Source organism: Sinocyclocheilus grahami, unplaced genomic scaffold (assembly GCF_001515645.1).
Source record: "Sinocyclocheilus grahami isolate Dianchi unplaced genomic scaffold, SAMN03320097.WGS_v1.1 scaffold555.1, whole genome shotgun sequence".
Classification (NCBI taxonomy): domain Eukaryota; kingdom Metazoa; phylum Chordata; class Actinopteri; order Cypriniformes; family Cyprinidae; genus Sinocyclocheilus; species Sinocyclocheilus grahami.
In genome coordinates this window covers 34375-54776 of record NW_015505734.1, presented here as the reverse complement: position 1 = coordinate 54776, position 20402 = coordinate 34375, and the positions used below count along the sequence as shown (strand labels likewise).

General features: G+C 38.7%; 1 protein-coding gene across 5 annotated transcripts; it reads left to right on the top strand.

Annotated features, from left to right (window-relative positions):
* The first annotated feature begins 303 nt into the window (after positions 1–303).
* Positions 304–11482, top strand: LOC107556091 (polycomb protein SCMH1-like). Of its 5 annotated transcripts, none has more exons than XM_016239097.1 (16): positions 304–388; positions 1864–1910; positions 2734–2811; positions 3064–3134; positions 3248–3482; positions 3853–3941; positions 4141–4387; positions 6395–6639; positions 7500–7670; positions 7773–7899; positions 8000–8200; positions 8575–8742; positions 8854–8985; positions 9091–9231; positions 9690–9832; positions 10356–11481. In XM_016239097.1, the coding sequence occupies exons 2-16, from the start codon at positions 1886–1888 to the stop codon at positions 10476–10478; spliced, it is 2196 nt and encodes a 731-aa protein (XP_016094583.1). In that variant the 5' UTR covers positions 304–388; positions 1864–1885; the 3' UTR covers positions 10479–11481. The 5 variants fall into 5 exon arrangements, with proteins under 5 accessions (XP_016094583.1, XP_016094579.1, XP_016094582.1 ...); XM_016239093.1 differs by having other exon boundaries at positions 2731–2811; XM_016239096.1 differs by lacking the exon at positions 304–388 and adding an exon at positions 1189–1264 and having other exon boundaries at positions 10356–11482.
* Positions 11483–20402: the final 8920 nt, after the last annotated feature.

The following is a 20402-nucleotide window of genomic DNA, read 5'->3' as shown; positions in this document are numbered from 1 at the left end:
TACATGATATAGGCCTTAAATACTTTTTTATTTATTGCAACATTACATGACGTATTTAATAATTTTATGATACATTATATTTATTGAATGTATTCTGCAAGTCACTGGCTGCTTTTTTTAGTTATTGTTAAGCCGTTCAGATCAATAAAAGAAACGAAACAACTCTCGAAAAATTGTATATTCCAAACATTGTGGCGAACAAACTTATAGAACAGATAACTAGTATAGCCTTCTTGGCCCATTTGATAGGAGTCTAATCGTGCCGTGCAGTCGCGTGCAGCCCCTCCCCTCTCCGCACACAAACACAAGCCTACACGCGCACTAAAACATGGCGGATAAACACTAACCCTCACACTTGAGCTATCACACAAAAACCTTTCTCCGCAAGGTAAACAGTCCCCTTCCTTCCGTCCGTAATAATTTCCTAGCAAATATTACATCACTTTATAACTTTAGTTTTGTTAAATGTAGCGGGGGGAAAACAAAACACAAAAAGTGGCTCAGTGAGTTGCTAGAGGTTAGCCTTTAGCTAATGCTTGTTGTATAAGCACTGGAGGTGAAGTGGTGTCTTATAATAACAGAGACCCAAAGACGTATGTGTTACTGTCTGTTTCTTATGATCAAGGTCAGTAACATATCGTAAAGAAATATGCCGTTGTGAAATGCGATACAAAACATGGCATGATGCTACGTAGCATAGCAGCATTTTTGTTGTGGGTTTGCGATAGAGTGGTGTTTTCTATGCTAAAGTTGATTGTTTTATATCGATAAATGCACTTAAATCATTCCTGGAGCGTTTGACGTGATTTTAAATGTACAAAAGTATAAATAATACGCTCTTGTTCGAGTTTTCGAGTCGGACGACTGTGGCGTCCCAGTGAAATGAGGCTGTAGTGGTGTTTGTTTGGCTTATAAATGAATCTTTTAAGTGAATGAATTGTCCATTTCCATGTATCGACTCAGATTCTTCTTCTTCTTCTTTTCTTTTTAATGGCGGTTGGCAAACCCACTTAAAAGGTGTCTCGACTCAGATTACCCTTTCTCCCTTTTTCAAGAGCGTAGCTGCTTTCCTGCATTTCGTAGTGCGAATGAATCATTGCGGATGAACTGATTCAAAAGAGTCGAGGCTCTGGGATGAATCAAACCCCCGCCGCTATTGCGCTGTCACTTATGGAGAGGGAGGGACTGTGTGTTTGGCGCTCAAAGGCGCTCTGCTTTTGAACAGAGAACTGGAAAACTGGGAGACAGGGAGCCATCTTTTGAGGTATCTGTACCCATACAGTTAGTTTTCTTTCATTTATTCTGCATTTAGTCATAAAAGAGGGCTTTGTGGCAACAGAAATGATCAGATGCTCGCGAGAAGAATAACTTGCATTCAAATTTTGTTGACTGCTGGAAAACGGTGCGCGTGGTTTAACGGGATGTTTGCGCTTGAATGATTATTTTCTTACAATTATTTTGTCATGTTCTTCAGTTAAACATGGTAATATGACTAACAGCAGCCCATTCATGTCGCTTGTTGTTTACCACTTCACATTGACCTTTTGAGTCATTGCTGCTTGTTAAGAGTCTGACCCAACGACCCTTTGGGGTATTCCAGACAGGAAAATGGTAAAGTATTCCATTTGTGTAAGAAAAATGACCTTCTGGCCAGCTGTGTTATCAATGTTCATGCTAATTTCCTTTGGGGAATATAGCTGGCAGGGGTTCGTGGTTAACGGTTCAGCATGTAAAGAATGAGAGACCCGTGACAGCTGAGCAGCAACGCACACTGATTCACTGCCTGAGAGACAGACAGGGCAGATCGAGCCGTCTAAAACAGACCCTGATTTCAAATCTCAGTTTTGTGTTTGTCTTTTGCAGAGAGGTTGGAATAAGCTGGATCATGAAGAAACCTGTACCACAGAAAGGTGAGACTCTTATTTGTTCAGTATGTTCATATCTATTTAACGTTACTTTACTTAAATGTGAAGGGTTCTTTAAACAAATGTAAATAATAATAAACGTATAATGTCACATTATGTTACTATGATTATGTCAGATTGGCACAAAGACACACAGATACATTTATAATAAAATAAAAAGTCTATAATTGTTATAATCTTCCTAAAAATGTATTGTTTTCATGGTTCTTGCCCATGTATTCTAATAAATATGGTTACACCATTTTATAAGAATAATAAACCAACTTTTATTAACTTTATACTAGAGAAATTTTCAATTCTCTATGCAAATTACCACAGTAAAATATACTAGCCTAAGCAATAAACAAATTACAAGCAATAGCAATGAATACAATACAACAAAGATACAAATAAAATAAAATATTTTTCTTCAGGTAGGTCTAAATAGTATTCAGGGAAGAAATACTTAAGAAATTGAGTAATCACATGCACAGATTTTACTGTATAAATTAAGTTACAAAATGTATCCAATCAAAAGTAGAGAGAGAGTTTTTTTTTCGTTTTCTTTTGTTATTTAATTAACATTAAACACACAGACAGTAGCAGGTATATTAGGCTGACCTAATGCACTCATCTAATATATTGACACTTATCTGATTTTCTCCTGACTGTTCACTTAAGGCATAACCGACTGTTTATGAGGATACTCACCAAGACAAGCATTTTGACAGAATTTTGATAATGAACGTTATCAGGGGATGTATTCTGACTTATGATTCAGGTTTAATAATAAATGCAGTGATATTGAAGTGTTTTTCTCTTCCAGAAGCTATTGAGTGGAAAGATGGCAAACGGATCAAGCATGCTCGCAGTGGTCGCCCCTCTCGTGTCCCATCACAGTACCAAGGTATCAAACTCACTACACTGTGATACCTCGACAGGGACACCTTCAGCATTATACTAATGTGTACATCTGAAAGTAGTCAGGGAAGAGTTAGTTATCTCCTAGACGTTTCAGAAGTCATTTTTTATTATCATTCAAGTTTAGATTATATCTCTCATTGTTAACCATCATGTTGTTAGACAGGCTTGCTAATTCTCGATGAAGACAGAATCCTTAGAGGCGTTTAATGCTGACATGTTTACCTTTATTTTGAAGGACATTTTAGTTGGGAGAAGTACCTAAAAGAAACAGGAGCAGTTGCTGCTCCTCCTCACTGCTTCAGACAGGTAAGTCTTTCCATGCACACATGAAAATGAGGAACACGTCGTCATTCTGAACCATTTATAAACGTCTACCTGATTCCACTTCCACGTTAAGAAAAAAAGATCCTTATTCTCAGAGCACGACCCCTCCGGTGAATGAGTTTAAGGCTGGCATGAAGCTGGAAGCTCAGGATCCTAGAAACACTACATCCACCTGCATCGCTACTGTGGTGGGCCTGACGGGCTCCCGCCTCCGCCTGCGACTGGATGGTAGTGACAACAAGAATGATTTCTGGCGCCTGGTGGATTCCTCAGAAATCCAGCCTATTGGGAATTGCGAGAAGAACGGAGGCATGCTGCAGCCACCACTAGGTGAGAAAGACAACACATTACTCAGCTCTGTTGTAAATTAGACCATTAGTTTGTCTTGTTTTTTTTTTTTAATTTGCATTCCAGATCTTTGAATTTCACAATTCAAAAATGTTATTCTATTCACAGTGAAACATATTTTTTAGCTTTTACCTCAATAGCTTGTGTGCATATAGTGTCTTCATGACATGATCTTCTGAATTTAGCGATAGCACATTACTTTACAAGGTTTTTAAAAAATTTTTATTTTTTTTACTCAAAACACTGTCTCATCTTTCAACACAGGTAATCAGCAACTTCCTTGCCATTATAAAAATGTGCTTTGATAAAATGGAGTGATAGTTGACTGTGAATGTTCCTTGTTCTTTTCAAGGGTTTCGTCTGAACGCATCATCATGGCCCATGTTCTTATTAAAAACACTCAACGGAGCAGAAATGGCCCCAGCCCGAATCTTTCACAAGGTATCTATCACGAACAGCAATAAACAAACACACACGATAGTTTAAAGGTCAAGTTCAAAATTTTTGATCAAGGATTATTTTAGCATGTTCTGGTCATTTGACGCTAAAAGAAGCAAAGTGTGTAAGTTTTCCTTTCATCTCTTTACTTTTTGTCTGATATGTTTCACTTACTTTTTCCTTCATCTCTTTGGCCCTTCAGCAAGAACCACCTGCTCCGGAGCAAAACAGTTTTCAGGTGGGGATGAAGCTGGAGGCAGTGGACAGGAAGAATCCTCACTTCATCTGTCCTGCCACAGTGGGCGCGCTTCGGGGTGTGGAGGTTCTGATCACCTTCGATGGCTGGCGGGGCGCTTTTGATTACTACTGCCGCTACGATTCCAGAGATATCTTCCCAGTCGGCTGGTGCGCACTTACTGGAGACAACCTGCAGCCGCCAGGCACTAAAGGTGCGGATTACTCCGTATGAATTCAGATTTTCTCATTCTGGCAAGTTTACATTGGCATTCATGCACAGGAAAGGATGGAGGTAAGATTGACAAGAACAGAAGACATGAAATAAAGAGGCCAATGCTAAATACACTACTGTTAAAAAATGTTTTGGGTTCAATAAGTTCATGAAAGTATGCCGAGCAAAATGTATCACACAAAAATACAGCACAACTGTTTTCAAAATTGCTAATAATAAATAATAATTTTGAGCAGTGAATCAGCATATTAGAATGATTTCTGAATGATCATGTGACACTAAGGATCAAAGACTTGAGTTTTTGCTGCTGCTGAAAATTCAGCTTTGCCATCACAGGAATAAATACAAATTTTCAGTAGGTTTAATAGAAAACAGGTTTTTGTTACCATTATATTTTATAAAATTACTGTTTTTACTGTTTGATCAAATAAATGCAGCCTTGGGGAAAAAAATAAAAATCATACCCCAAACTTTTGAGAGAGTTGTACCAATTATTGTATGATCAATGAGAGGGGTGTTATTAAACTGAATCTGTGACAATGGAAAAGGACTTTATGCAATTTGCATTTTTTTAAATTTCATGAAGTTTGTTATACATTTATCTTACATTATTTATGTACAATACATGTATGTTCATAGTGGCTTTTTTATAACAAAGCAACTTGTGAGTATCTATCGAAACTTACATTAGCCAGGTAAATTTAATTCAGTGGGAAATAGAAGATGTTACTTTAACATAGCAAATGTGACATCACAGAAGTAGAGAAAGAAGAGACAAAAATAGTCTGGGTAGAGAAATGGAAAATAGAGAGGTGATAACACAAATAAACAGGAGTTTTTAAAGGTATAATTCACACAAAAACATTTAGAATTACTGAATTTTCATTTTTGGCTGAACTATTCCTTTAAACAATAAAGGCATTTGATCAGAGAGAACATGGGAGTTTTGGTTTACAAGGGGTCGGCATCCACCCAGCTGGCACGGCTGCAAACCCTGTGCCCAATAGTAGGCCTTGCATTAAAGAGCTGGTGTGACTGTTTGAGTGGGATGAGAGAAGAGGGTTAAAGAGACAAAGCAAGACCATCGTGTTTGGCAGAGGAAGACAAATCTTGTCAGGCCTCTAAACACACTAAACTTCACAGCTAGTCGGGGTAAGTGAGTTTTTATGGTGTTTTATTTGTGAGTGTCTTTATATTTGAGGGAAACTGGGAAAATGGATAAACGTATCAGTCTGGGAAAGAGTCGAAAAAACGCTGTCATGTTTGTGCATGAAAGACTTTCAAGGTTAACAGTACTAGAAAGACGGTCGCTGTGTCACTATTCGCAGACTTTAAGGCTTTAGAGAGCAAATCGAAACTAAGGGGCAGGAAGGAAGTGAATTGACACAGAATACGATGCCACAAATTAACATGCACTGCAAGATCAAGAGCAGACCCTTGTTCACTGAGGTCGTACAGTCTTCATTTCTTTGAGTTGGATGAGTACAAACAGCAATCCTGGCCTCACTAACAGGTCTGTAAAGCTCTGAAATGTGTTTGTTTGTGATTGCTTGAATTTGATAATTTAAGCCTTCTGGTGTTTTTGGCTTATTCTAGTTTTTTTGTTGAATTTTGATAAATGTTCAGTGCAGTTAACGTTTGCAAACTTTTCATTTACTCTAGTTTTTTTTTTGTTCTTAAAAATCTCAAATTCAGATTTGTGGATCAATCTCTTAATCTCTCTGTCTTTCATTCTTTCTCTTCCCTTCCTCTTTTCTTGTGCACTCTCTCTCACATTTTCTTTTCATCTCTGTAGCACTTCAGAGGCCAGTAGCACCAAAAATGTATAACACAACTCATTTCTTTGTTAAGATGGCTCAAAGAAAAATGGGTCAACTCTGCACACAAAGCCTGCCTTTCTCATCTTCTGCTTCTAAGTTTGTTGCCGTACACGTTGTGGCATATTGCCCTATTTAAGCTGTATTTTCTTTCCCTCATTTTTTTGCAGTTGGGTTACCAAAGATGCTAGGTGCACTTAGTGCCCTACCAGAGGGTGGCATAGAGGGGACAGGCATGCCACCTACGCCAGGCAGACCCCCACCCCAGAAGAAACGTAAGCCTGGCCGCAAAAAAAACAAACTATCTGGGCCCTGGGGTCAGAAAGGAACACATGTTTCCCAGACAAGCCAATCTGGAAAGGAGCTGGAATCTATTAATATCTCGAAGAAACGAGGCCCTAAACCAGGAAGCAAGGTATAAATGCATTTAGAGTCATCACAATAAAGTTTCAGCAGTCAATAGCATGGGCGCCATTAGGGTCTTCATTTTACTGAGAAATCCTTGTCGCACAAGGGAGATAAAATATACCGACCTGAGGAACATGCTATTCTGTACATTGTATTTGATCATCTCAATCATTAAAATTGTTTTAAAACATGAAGGCTGACAGATTTGCTCAGAAATCATTTTCTAGCTAGGTTGCATCAGGGATGTCCTATTGTGCCGTTCCTAGGGATTTGATACTTGGGTTTCCGTCATGCAAAGTAAGGGGCTGTTCAAACAAAACACATTTTTGCATTTCACGGCACTGCTTTTCTTTAGGTTTTTGTTTTAAGTAAACATGCGCTACACGGATGCATTTGACCGTTGCGCTCGCAAATTAGTCACACATGACATGCATTCTAAAAACCCACCATTGAAGTTGAAAGAACTTTTCTTTAGACCTTTTGAGGTTTTTTCATTCCACTACACAGCATCTCACGTTTTTAAATGCATAAACACATTCTGGTGCTTTAAAAAATTAAACCATAAATCAACATCTTATAAGCTAGCTGTGGTTATATCCACCAGTAACAGCACGCTGGGTAAGTAATATAATGTTTGATGTAAGTTTAGGAGGCCAAAGTTTGTTAAATGTGCTTTGCGTGAATGAGATGTAGAGACAATGGGTAGGCTAGACGGTAACCTATCCATTAGTTTTCATCTGTTTTGCTGGGTTAATGATAAGGTGAATGTTATCTTGTAAAAATATAATTTTAATGTATGGAATTGCTACCAAAATACTTAACAGGAGTTTGAATGTGTCATATATTTATATTTATGTCGTCTTCTAGCTAAGCTGGGCCAAGAGGACAGCGTGGCTTGAAGGAACAATTGGAGGTCCTGGTAGACCTATCAGCAAACCCAGAGGCAAACTGCCTGCCAGTTGGTCCCAGAAAGTGCAGCGGAACCCAACAGATCCCATCAAGATCCCAAAAAAGAGAGGCCCTAAACCTGGAAGCAAGGTGCGACTCTTCAGCAGACTAATGTTAGAAACTAATATTAGAAATCAAAGTAATAACTATAAGGCGCCATTATTTATACAGATCATGTTTATTTTTATACAGAGAAAACCCCGATTGGGACCCAACCCTATGCCCACCTCGCCAAGCAGTAGCACTCCAGAGCCAGACACCAGCTCAGTTCCGCTGGACAATGCCACCATTCCCAGTGCTGCCCTACAGGCCCCTACAGGTACTATAAGTGTCTCAGATCTTTTCCCAAATAAATATTTCAGTCCTTGTCATGTAGTATCTTTGCTAACATCTTCCCTGCAATTATTTGTGTGTCTCAGTATGTGTGTATCTGAATAAGTACGGGAAAGTGGGTCCCCATCTGGATGCACGCCGTATCCAGTCACTGCCAGATCACTTTGGGCCGGGCCGAGCTTCCTCTGTGCTGCAGCAGTGTGTTCAGGCCTGTGCTGACTGCGCACATAACCAGAGCTCAGTCTTTTCCTGCCTCAAACCAGGACATGGAGGAGAGCTCATATCTGGTCAGAATGCACAGACCCACACAAAGCTAATACAAATTAACTGAGAGCCTCAAAAGCGTCTTGACTTCTTAGTGCTGCACAATTTGGGGGAAATATCTAATTGCAATAATAATAATAATGTTATTATTACAAATGAAACATTTTAAACAAAACAAGAAACTTCCCTATTGTAATATTTAACTGTAAAAAAAACTATTTAAGATAAAATAATTTTATTCTACAATACTAATATTCATGGGTTTGTATGGCATACACAGTGTCGTGCTTCAGTCTGAAACACGCAGCACATATATTTTTTTTAATTCAGTCAGCCTTTGTAATTTAAGCCATATTGCATTAGATACACTGATCTAATGGCCATTTGACTTTTACAGCCTACTTTGAGCAGCAGCACCACACTCTAACACTGCCGGCAGTGAACAGTGTGACATATGTGCTGCGCTTCCTGGAGAAACTCTGTCACAACCTGCACTGTGACCCATTGTTCGGCAGTCAGCCCGTCCCTGTGGGAGGAGTTCACTATGACAACCGAACATACACAGGTCAGCGCTCATGCGTACAAATACACTTGCTGTTGCTCATTACTATATTTTGTGCATTCTTTGATTTTACCGTTGTATAGATATTAAAAGAGAGCCTTGTGTGTGCTGTAGAGAGGAGAAAATTTGCAGAAAGTCTGAGTTCTGGACCTGGTCGGGGGACTAAGAGATTCCTCCAACATGATGCCTACAACAGCAACTCTGCACCGCACAAAATAGCTAAAAAACACCGTCTTTCCTCAGAAGGTATTTCACACTGTTCCACTGCTAAAACAGCATTTAATTAGTGAACTCTAATGTCTTTTGGCTCTCTGTTAAATGGGGTGTTTTTGTATCATTGTGTTTGATCAGAGCCCTTCCTGATGGAGAATGGAGTTGGCAGCTCGGAGGTGTTGGAGAAAACACACTTGTCCCCTGGACATGGCTTAGCAATGCGTTCCCTTTCTCAAAGTAGCAACTCATCGGGGAAACTGCATCGTCTGGGCTCAACAGGTATGCAAACTAGCCCATCGTTGAGGATCATTTGCACACAACGTCAAGTCCAAAAAACAACAGTGAAAATCTTGGATTTTAAATCTAATTTAAACTTGAAAAATTTTAGGATTATTTCTAGGTTACTAATCAAACCTAAGCAGATTTGTGACATTGGCTCCTTTGTACAAAAGGTTAGACATTCTGGATGTTTTACACAGACTTGTAGAGTTCATACAGCTTGAATGCTGCTGTTAAAGTGAAAGAAATTCAGTCATTTTTCAATTTTACCCCAAATTGCTATGCTGTTAATATAATTTGTAATGAACAAATTATTTGCAATAAAAGATGTAAAATAGAACATTTTTCATTTGCGGTTTTAGACTTTTGGACCCCACTGTAAAACCTGAACACAATTATATGAACAACTTATGAACCTCAAAAACTTTTTTCACTTATGTCTTATGATTGCTGTTCAGGTTCAGAGCGTTTTCTGAGCTCGAGAGAAAGCCCACGAGCCAGTGGACAAGACCCCAACCTGTGGACAGTGGAGGACGTTATGCAGTTCATCAGAGACATCGACCCTCAACTCGGACCCCACGCAGACCTCTTCCGCAAACATGTAAGTGAGGAATACAAAGTCTCTCTTTTTTGCTGTAATTGCTATTGAGCCCTAATGGGATTAGTCAACTTAAAAAAGCGATAATTTCATTCAAGGAAATGAATCGGAGATAAATAATTTATTCTGAGATTTTTTTTGAGGGGGGTGGTGTTCTTTAGGAACATATGGTATTAATTTTATGCAAGTCTAAAAAAAAACTGTCGATACCCTGGAATAGAGAGAGAGAGATATTGAATTTTTGTGATACCAAATTATTTATTATTGTCTCGTGTGCATAGTTTGATTCATAAGAGCCCTTCACATTCTAGGATGCCCTTTTTAGACAGCTGGAGACTTGAGCTTGGAGCACACTGCAATTTAAAGATGAATCTTAACCTCTGACGAAGTTCCAACAGTGTCACGAGAAAACATTTTGGGGCATATAGATTTTGTGTCCTTTTACACATGAAAGATGTTCTGTCTTATTGTTTGTGCAATAAAATGCTAAACATTGTCTTGTTTGCATAATACTCTTCTGTTGCAGGAAATTGACGGCAAAGCTCTTCTCCTGCTCCGCAGTGAGGTCATGATGAAATACATGGGGCTGAAGTTGGGTCCTGCCCTTAAACTCACCTTTCACATTGACAGACTGAAACAGGGCCGTTGACCTTTATGGCACTTGAATGGGTTTCAACCTTTACCCCTTCCAAGCACATTTCAAGATGCATGGCATGCTGGGATCTTTGTGTCCTCCAGTACTGTAGCAGGTGTCGGCAAGCTTTCATGCTCCGCCCATCTCTTTTACCTTCCTTTTGTTCAATAGTCCGTTTCTCCAGGTTTTAATGCATTCTGTTATTAATTATAGCACTGTTACGATCTGTTTTTATGACTGATATCCTTGCGGTTGTTCTCATATTACACTTACGGTTATCTTAGTACCGTATCAGAACATTTCACATGTTCGGACTTGACTGACGCAGTGAAGTGGACCGTATAAAGGCCGTTTTTAGGCCTTGATTTTAATGACATACATTTAATTCTATAATTTTTCTCCCTACATCAATAAGAGTGTTTTGTATGGCTTTTTTATACAAGACTGATTTTCTTCAATTAACTCCAGATAAACACTAGATCTCCCCCATCATGCCAGGAATCACTCCTGACCGACACCTCAGAGACCATTACTCACCCTCATCCTCATCTCTCATACTTTATACACACAACGCGTTTAGGAATTAAGATGCGGTCACACCAGACTTATTGCATGCAAAATTACTTGAGAACAAATATGGCCAACAGGATATGATGTCACTCTCTATACCATCTGTTTGAATCTATTGTAACTGACAAATAACAATGCATTCAAAATGTTATATTTACTGCAACACAATACAGTGTTAACATTTGTATTCTTTTTTTTCTATTGCATTTGGCCAAAAGATCAATTTGTGACATTTAGATCCTCTGTTTGTCAAATGTCTTGTCATACCAATTAGCAGTTCAAAACAAAGCACACGACTTTTTAGTTAACTTGCATTCATGTGTTCAGATGCATACGACAGGAAGTCTAGTATGACCGCACCTACTGCTACGTACTGCTATTATACACTCTGCCTGTATTTTATATCGTGTTGATGTTTACACTGTCTTTGTTGTTTGTACGTTTTATACAAATATTGTAGAGTGCATACGCTGACAGCGTTATACTCTTAAGCTTCAATTAAAAAATATGGAGCTTTTCTTCTTCTGTTTTTTTTCATCTGGCTTTGTCTCAGATCTTAGTTTAATGATGTCCGGTTCATTTCTATGGATTGCATAGCCTAATTTATTTTATTGCAAAAATGACTATTAGAAACATAAACTTAGATTTATTGCTATAAAGTAAAAACACACAAATTACAATTTTAAACTAATTAGATCTCAGATTTTGCTATCAAGGCTTTACATTTTCTGAATTTTAAGCACCTTTGTTTAACATTTAGACTTTCAGCTGATTTCTACTGTATTTGTGTTAGTGAGGCCAGCAGGGGGTGCTCACCCTGTGGTCTGTGTGGGTCCTAACGCCCCAGTGTAGTGACGGGGACACTATACTGACAAAAAGCACCGTCTTTCGGATGAGACGTTAAACCGAGGTCCTGACTCTCTGTGGTCATTAAAAATCCCAGGATGTCTATCGAAAAAGAGTAGGGGTGTAACCCCGGCATCCTGGCCAACTTCGCCCATTGGCCTCTGACCATCATGGCCTCCTAACCATCCCCATATCTGCTGATTGGCTTCATCACTGTCTCCTCTCCACCATTAAGCTGGTGTGTGGTGGGTGTTCTGGCGCAATATGGCTGCCGTCGCATCATCCAGGTGGATGCTGCACACTGGTGGTGGTTGAGGAGAATCCCCCCTTCTATGTAAAGCGCTTTGAGTGCCCAGAAAAGCTCTATATAAATGTAAGGAATTATTATTATTATTATTATTTATGTAGTGCTGGTTCACTACTTTTATCAACCACATAGGGGCAGCACAACCTTTATCGGTTTCTTTTGTTTTTGAAAACCATACCAGACCAGTACAAGGTCCAACTTTGCATAGATACTGTGTTCTTTACAGTCTTGAAGATATTTTAAATAAAATATATATTTAGTTTGAACCATATAAAAGTTATGTTTGGTCAGTAAATGTCTGTAGTAAAACAAAAAGTAAAATATAAGATATAGTAAATCAAAATTAACGCAAACGTCAGTAATTAATTTGTTTCTAAGTACCACATCCATAGTGAAAGTGAACTTGTGGCGGTTTTCACTGACTGACACGGGTACACGTATAGAGCCGAGTGGAAGGGATGTCACATACTGTAAATCTTACCACATTTTGAAAAAAAACAGGAAGGTGTCTTTCAGGGTGCAACACATTGACCAAATAGTAAAAGTCAGCATGTGTGCACACTACGGTACACGAATACAGTGAGAATAACATAGTCATGTGACTTACAAATCCCTCTGTAGTTTGTAGGGTGGAAAACCCCTCTCCATCACACTAGCTGAACCAACATGCTATAGAAACATTTCGGAGTTTCAGTGTGCTCTCTGCGTGATTACAACCGGTCCAGATTTTAGTCAGACTGAGTCTATTTGCATCAGATCTTCAATTCTGTGTACTTTGATTAAATGTGCTGAAGTGTTCTGTACCCTAACAAAAAAAAAACAGTGGTTTTACTCGGGCTGCGCTATCTAGATGTCATCAAGATTTAGTTTAAAATGAAGATATTATGAAGAAATGGAACACACCCCTTACATTGTTGAAATAGTTTAGTTTTACTTTCAAAACTGATTTCTTATATCATTAATATCTTCCATGTTCACCGCACACCATTTAGTACACGTTGATACTAGCATGTTGCTAAACTAAGAGTATTCTAATATACAACTCAAAATGCACAAGTATTGGGTAAAATAGCCAATTTTAATTAGAATTAACTATTTGTTATCAGTACTGAATAAATAATAACTCCTTATCCACCATCTTGGATTTGCACTACCTTATAGGATTGCCTTCTCTGTGAAGGATCCATGCAAGATATCTTGGGAATCAGCAATATTGGCTTTCCCACATTTTTTTTCTTCTGTCAAATGCACCTCACATAGTTTTGGAGCAGGTCAATGTTTAAAGGTGAAAAGGGTGTTATTTCTATGCCATTAGCGCCCTGTAACAGAATGACAAAATGAAGGTCTGTTTTCAAACAGGTTTTCTGAGCACTCTCCATCTGTCATTGGTCAGACAAAACAGAATGCCCCGCCCCAAGCTCACACCATTGGTTGAGCCACTGTTGCTATGTTGGGCTGGTCGAAAATAATCAAATACTGTTGTTTTGATAGTGCCACAGTTTTTACATCCTTCAGGGGAAAACCCTACAAATGGCATGCAGTCATTTATAAGAAAGGGGCAGATTCAGGGTGTGTTTATATGGCAACGATGTACTAAAAACAGAAAAGCTTTGCGTTTTTGAGAAGTATTATGCATGCATTAGGCATGCCAGTCCAGTAGTTGGCAATGTCACTTTGTAAAGAAACTCACACATTGTCTATATATTGAACACGTAATAAGCATGCGCATGACATTATCGTTTTCACAAATTTGCGATTTTGTAATTTACACAGAGACAATAATTGTCCATTTCAGAAACATGCATTTTCAGACCCTCAAAAAGCCGTTGTTGTGTAAATGAACAGCCAAAACCCATAAAAGTTTTCTGTTTTTTAGTTGAAAACTTGTGTAAACACCACCTCATTGATTGAGAAGTCAATAATACATCACCGAAAAGTCATTTTACTAGACATTTTGATCAAAAAATAAAATAAAAACCTGTGATGAATGGTTGGTTAACAACCAAAAAAAAAACTTTGGAAATAGTGTGGATTTGAATGTTTATATTCCATAGACTTCCAGTGTAAGTGCATTGTAAACAGGATTTTTACAAACCACCTGACAAGTACATTTTTTTCTGTGGTAGCTTAATTTGTATTGTAACCAGAACATTCCTTAAACATCTCATAGCTGCTCCACAGAGGACCGTCAAGAAACAGAATCCAAACTGTGATTTTCAGTCTTTGTGATCATAGCGAGTATATTTAGAATTCAAGAGCATCCAGCAAACCCAAAGTCAGACATGCTACAAATATAAAAAATGTGTCTGTCAGGTTCCTAGAATATTCTGAATGCTTAGAGCGCCGACACACTGTTGTGTGCCAGAGGGTGCTGGGTTCGTTTCTACCATCTGTGAAACTGGTTTTGACCACTTCCAGCCCCCACTCAGTGTTTTTACAGCTTTATAGTTCACCTAGTACTGTTTCACATCTCATCTCAGAAACCATGTTGCTCGCTGATGTTTGGGAAATGTTGCACAGTCGTACGTCACTTGCCAGCGTGATAGTAATCTCTAGCAGGCGATATCAAAACCCACATGGCTTTCTCAATCTGCTCCGTCTCAACATGCCAAAACAGTGTGCTTCAGATTCTGCCACGGCGCTCTGGAGACATTCGGAGCACACACTTGGATGACCTCACCTGGATAGCTCATGTTCAGCGGCCTCCATCTGCCCATAGGTTGCTTATGCTAGAGACTGGCGTTCTCAGAGATGAGGGATATCTGTAGTTGAGTGCTTGGCGATGAGATTAACGCACAAGAGCTTGAAGCCGCCCCCACAGACACACACACACATACAGTACATGCACAACACTGAACAAACAACAAACAGTGCCACTCCTACCTCGGCTTGTTGAAGCTGGCCTGACTGAGAGGTAAGCTTCACACAGGAAAATGAATAATTTACACAGTGCACTTAACTTCAAAAGCCCAAAGCAATAAATAGTGGGAGGGGATGATGGGAGCAGAGTGAAGAGAACCTCCAGCGATTTTAGCTGTCAAACACTTGCTTAAACATGTGTGGGATCTATATAATGAAGATATTGATATGTGTGAAGACCTGTGATGAATCAGAACAGTTAGAATAGTTGAAGGTAGTTAGTTCTCTATACTTTAGCTAGAGCTACTAGGTCTAGCTGATGCTCATCCAGCGGTCCAAATTAGGGTTGCTGACTGGCAGTCAGGCGAAACAAGAGCAGGAACTGCGGTCCATCACAATCAATTTCTTGCGTACGTTCATGCATGAATGGTCAGTGAGGGGGCAAAACCAATTGAAGTCTGAAAAACATGTTTTTATTTGAAAGATGGTCGGTTGGCGGAAGGGAAAACATGTTGATTTACGCTCCACCCATCTCTCTTCCTGTATTTTTCTCTCTGATGTGATGATCTGAAGCTGATATAAGCTTATTAGATCACATGCTTTGTGATCTAATGAATCTTTGGCATAAAAATAAAGCATCTGAAAGGTGTTTGCAGCCTGGTGCCATAAGAGAACCATTTAAAGTTTGGTGGTTCTTCAATAAACCTGCTTCAAACAACCCAGAGGGCTTCACTTTTACCTTGTTAACATATGATAACTTGCACCAATATGCTGAATTATTTATGAAGCCAAATTAAAAACTTAAAGCAATAGTTCACATGTCGTTCCAAACCTGATTGACTTTCTTTCTCGTGTGGGACACAAAATATTTTGAGAAATGTCTCTGCATTTTATTTTTTTAGTCGATACAATGGAAAACAATAGTCACCAAATCTGTTTGGTGAACAACATTCTTTTTCCACAAAAGAAAGAAAGTCATGCAGGTTTAGAATGACATGAGGGTGAATAAATGATGACAGAATTTTCCTTTTTTGCTGAATTATCCCTATAAGGGGCTGCAAAGAACCATCAAAATTTGTCTTTACTAAGAGTTTATGGGATTTAGCTTCATCCAGAACAACAAAAACATTGTGCTGAAGTTGAACTTGAGGATAAAAACGTGCATGAATCCCATCCAGCAGTTTTCAACTTGTGCATTCATGCCATGCAAAAAAATAAATAAATACATCAAAATAAAGTTCATTGGTGAGCGTAATTTGTATTTACATTTTTCTGACATAGTGCTGGCATTCCTCCAGGCTTCATACGCAAATACGAACACGGACCACGACCTCTGTAACTTGATTCACAAACAAATTGCTGGTATGAGCCATATAAATGATTAGTTCAGAAAACATTCACAAAGTCAGGAGTTATCCCCTTCAAATCCTTCTGATGAATCAACTGACTGAACTCACCAAATCAACATTCAACTGGCCTATTGACTGCTCACTCACTGAACTAGATCCATGTCACATCATTACTTGCTGTTTAATATAGCTACTACACAGCAAAATCCCCAGAGTTAAATCAACTCTGCTCAGAGTACGTATTGTCCCAATCTACAGAGTGTTAAAGTAACACTGAAGCAGAGTTAAAGTTAATGGGATAATTAAGCTATTAATTACTTGATGAGAGAGCATTATTAAAGAAAACCCGCTGTTAACAATGTTGAAGATGAACAACTACTGCTCAGGCTTTTAGACATAAAAACATATCACATAATCCTCAACAGTGGAAACTCTACTTCAGTGTTACTTTAACACTAGATTGGGACAATATGTACTCTGAGCAGAGTTGATTTAACTCTTGGGATTTTGCTGTGTAGGCTGCTCTTGCTTGCTGTGCTGTCAGATGTCGTTGGCAAACATTTTAGTACATCTCACTAGAGTATTTCATTAATTGTTCTTTGAAAAACTTATCACATATATCCTCTCCTTCTAGACAAAGACTTGAATTAGTAAACATCTCAGCCACAAACTGATGTCAGGAAAGCTGTGTAAGAAAGAGAAATCGCTGACTATGTGATATGATGAAGAGGGGTGGTCTCCGGGATCCTTCATGGCTACTGGGTAAAACCCTACACAGAATTCCCCAGACTACTCTTCTCAATTTCAGTAAGTGCCCCCCCCCCCCCCCCCCCCCAAAGACATTTCTTGTTTTATGACCTTGTCATTATTATTGTGGGTGGCCTCAGAGAAAGAGAGCAAAAAACTGTTGTGTTCGTGTGTGTGTTTAGAGATTATTGTGGGTGGCCTCAGAGAAAGAGAGCAAAAACAACAGTAAATGTCTCCTGTCACACCCTGCTTAGCGTATGTCTAGTCTGGTTCTTCAGAAGTGGATTTACACCAAGAGTTTGACAAAGTGAATATGTATGAAGGGGCGTAATACTAAAAGGCTTTATTACTCCCAAGTATTCATCGAAAATATTTCTAAGTTAATTATGATAAATTGTTGTTCCACTGCATTCTTCTCTGTGGAAAACAACTAGTTAAGAGCAGAAAGTAATAATCGATCACACCCAATTTTTATCTAACAGACGGATCATTGGTGCCATCTTAGGCCTGGCCGAGGACATCCAGAGATGTTACACATTATACTGTTCTCTTTCACACAATTGTTGCATGTTCCAAGAAAGTAGCCACGCACAACTTCCCTCTCCCTGTTGTGCACACACACCTATATTTATCTGTTTAAAAATGGCAAAGTTCACAAAGACAGCTAAATTCCCCAAAGATGAGGTGAGATTACTAATACATCTTTGAACTGAAAACCCCCACTGTTCAATTCAAAAGCGTGCAGTCGAAATTCTTTTGAGCTGTTTCTATCTATAAATGTTGGATTAAATGTCACTTGGCACATGTTACTCTTACAACTTATTTATAGTGTACTCATGTACAATCCTAGCATCAAAACATTCAGGTCATTCAGTGAAACAGGTGCATTTTCTTAAAAGTTTCAAAAAGTTTTTAAACAATCTGTCATTTGTAATGTTTTTAAGTGTTAATAAAATAAAAATAAATAATAGTATGTTTATAGTACCGAATGTTTGGAGATTTTTTTTATGTTTTTGAAATGCTGCCTTTATTTGATCAGAAATGCAGTAAAACTGTAATATTGTGAAATATATTTATACTTTCAAAAACATTATTTCCTAGTTTATTATATTTTAAAATGTCATTTATTCCTGTGATGGTAAAGCTGAATGTTCAGCAGCCATTTAATGCCACGTGATCCTTCAGAAATCATTCTAATGTGAGTTCTTGCTGAATAAAATTAATTAAAAAAAATTAAAAATCGTACTGACCCCAACCTTTTGAATGGGTGTGTAAGTATATTAATTAAACTAAACTTAACGATTAAAAATAGTTGAAAAACTAAATTTTCTAGTCACTTTTATCACATTTACAAGAGACACAAACGGTACCTTTTAGATTCAATGACCCATCACATTTAAAAAAAACAATTTTATTGCTCAATATAAATAGAATCTCCAAACAAAAATGACTCTTCTGTATCAACTTGGACAGATCTAGAGGATCAATCAGTTAGAAATTAGAAATCATAGACATGAAGACATCCTGAATGTGAATTTATACTCATTCAGTCTGAACACACCACAGGTTAATCCACAATTGTGCTGCTTACGGGTCCAAGACTAGGCAAAATGGATTTACATCAATACCATCTAAAGGAAAGGGCACCAACTTCAACTCAAGAACAAGCCAGAGACTAACAAACAGTATAGTTTTTGAACATAAACAGGGTGGAGCCAACACTGAAACTCTCTGATGGTGTCTGTTAGTTCATTCCTGGTATTCACCATCCACAGGCATTCATTTTGTATTATTAAGGCTTGTTCTGCTACCAGAGCAATCAGAGAGGAATCCAATGCAAGTGCTACTACCAAGTAACCTCAATTGACTTTCTTCGAGCCCTTCCTCCGCTGAGGGGGAACAGGAAGCGACAGTGGAGCGTTAACGGCTTGTCACTGCAATCTTCACCCTTCCCCCCACCTGAACCCCCTACAGAAAAGCGGAGAGGTGGAGCTATCGTTCACTCTCTATCCTTTGTTGCTATTGGCCCTGCTGCTTAATATCAGTGTGCATGGAAACCCCTAGCGGTTTCTGTCAAACACTGGCCAATTTTTGTCCACAGTTTGGGGCTGTTTTTGTGTTTCTGATTTAAAGTGAACAAGAAATCCTTTCCGAAGAAGCTGATCTGTATGATGTTAAGGAAAACCTAATAGATTGATAGACAGACAGATAAATAGACAGATAGGCCTAGACAGACACATCTACAAACCCGATTCCAAAAAAAGTAGATAGATAGATAGATAGATAGATAGATAGATAGATAGATAGATAGATAGATAGATAGATAGATAGATAGATAGACAGATAGGCCTAGACAGATAGATAGATAGGTAAATAGATAGATAGGCCTAGACAGATAGATAGATAGATAGATAGATAGATAGATAGATAGATAGATAGATAGATGTCCTTATGTGTTGTTCTCCAGAGCTGTTTTTGTTTTGGTCGGTGTGAGTGCTTATACATCAGTGTGAGAGCGTGTGATCTGGCGGCTCTGTGGCAGTCCATGTGACCCAGCGCTTGCTATGCTGCGCCGTGTCTTTGCTGGGTGAGAGAGAGGGGAGGGGAAAGGAATGCTGGTGCTATTCTGGGCCACGGCTGGAGTGGTGGTGGTGCAAGCCTGGGCTGCATGTGGAAGTTGCAGAGCACAAGGTAAATAGTTGGGCAGCTTCCTATCAGTTTGGTTCTCATGATCTTGATGAAGATGGTGTACCATACCAAATTGGACCCTGATCAATTGCTCTAAACAAAACACTGAACTTGTCTGCTTGAGAGAACAGGGAATCAACATTCTCTGTTTTGTCACAATAGCTCTCTGTTTACACTGGTCAGAGGAGAACCTCACACCTCTAAACTGCATTATCTCTTGACAAATTAACATCTCAATTCCACTGTCTTTGTTTTGTGTTATTACCAAGGCCTTGGGTGTAATTTGTATGATAATCTGTTCGCACCTTCAATAGCTTGCTGCACTTCTAAAGTGTTAAAAAATAATTTTGTGGTATTGGGAAATATGTGACAGAAGTCACATCACATTATTAGGTCAAAGATAAGTTATAAAGATAAGTAAACTGACAGTCCACACTAGACCAACTAAAAAGTTCAGCTTATACAAAACTGAGCAACAAGATCATCTTCAGCAAGACCAGCTAGTTCTTCATTGTTCCTTCCATGTCATTGTTTATCTGGATACCAAAGGTCATCTGGAAGCATAGTTAAAAC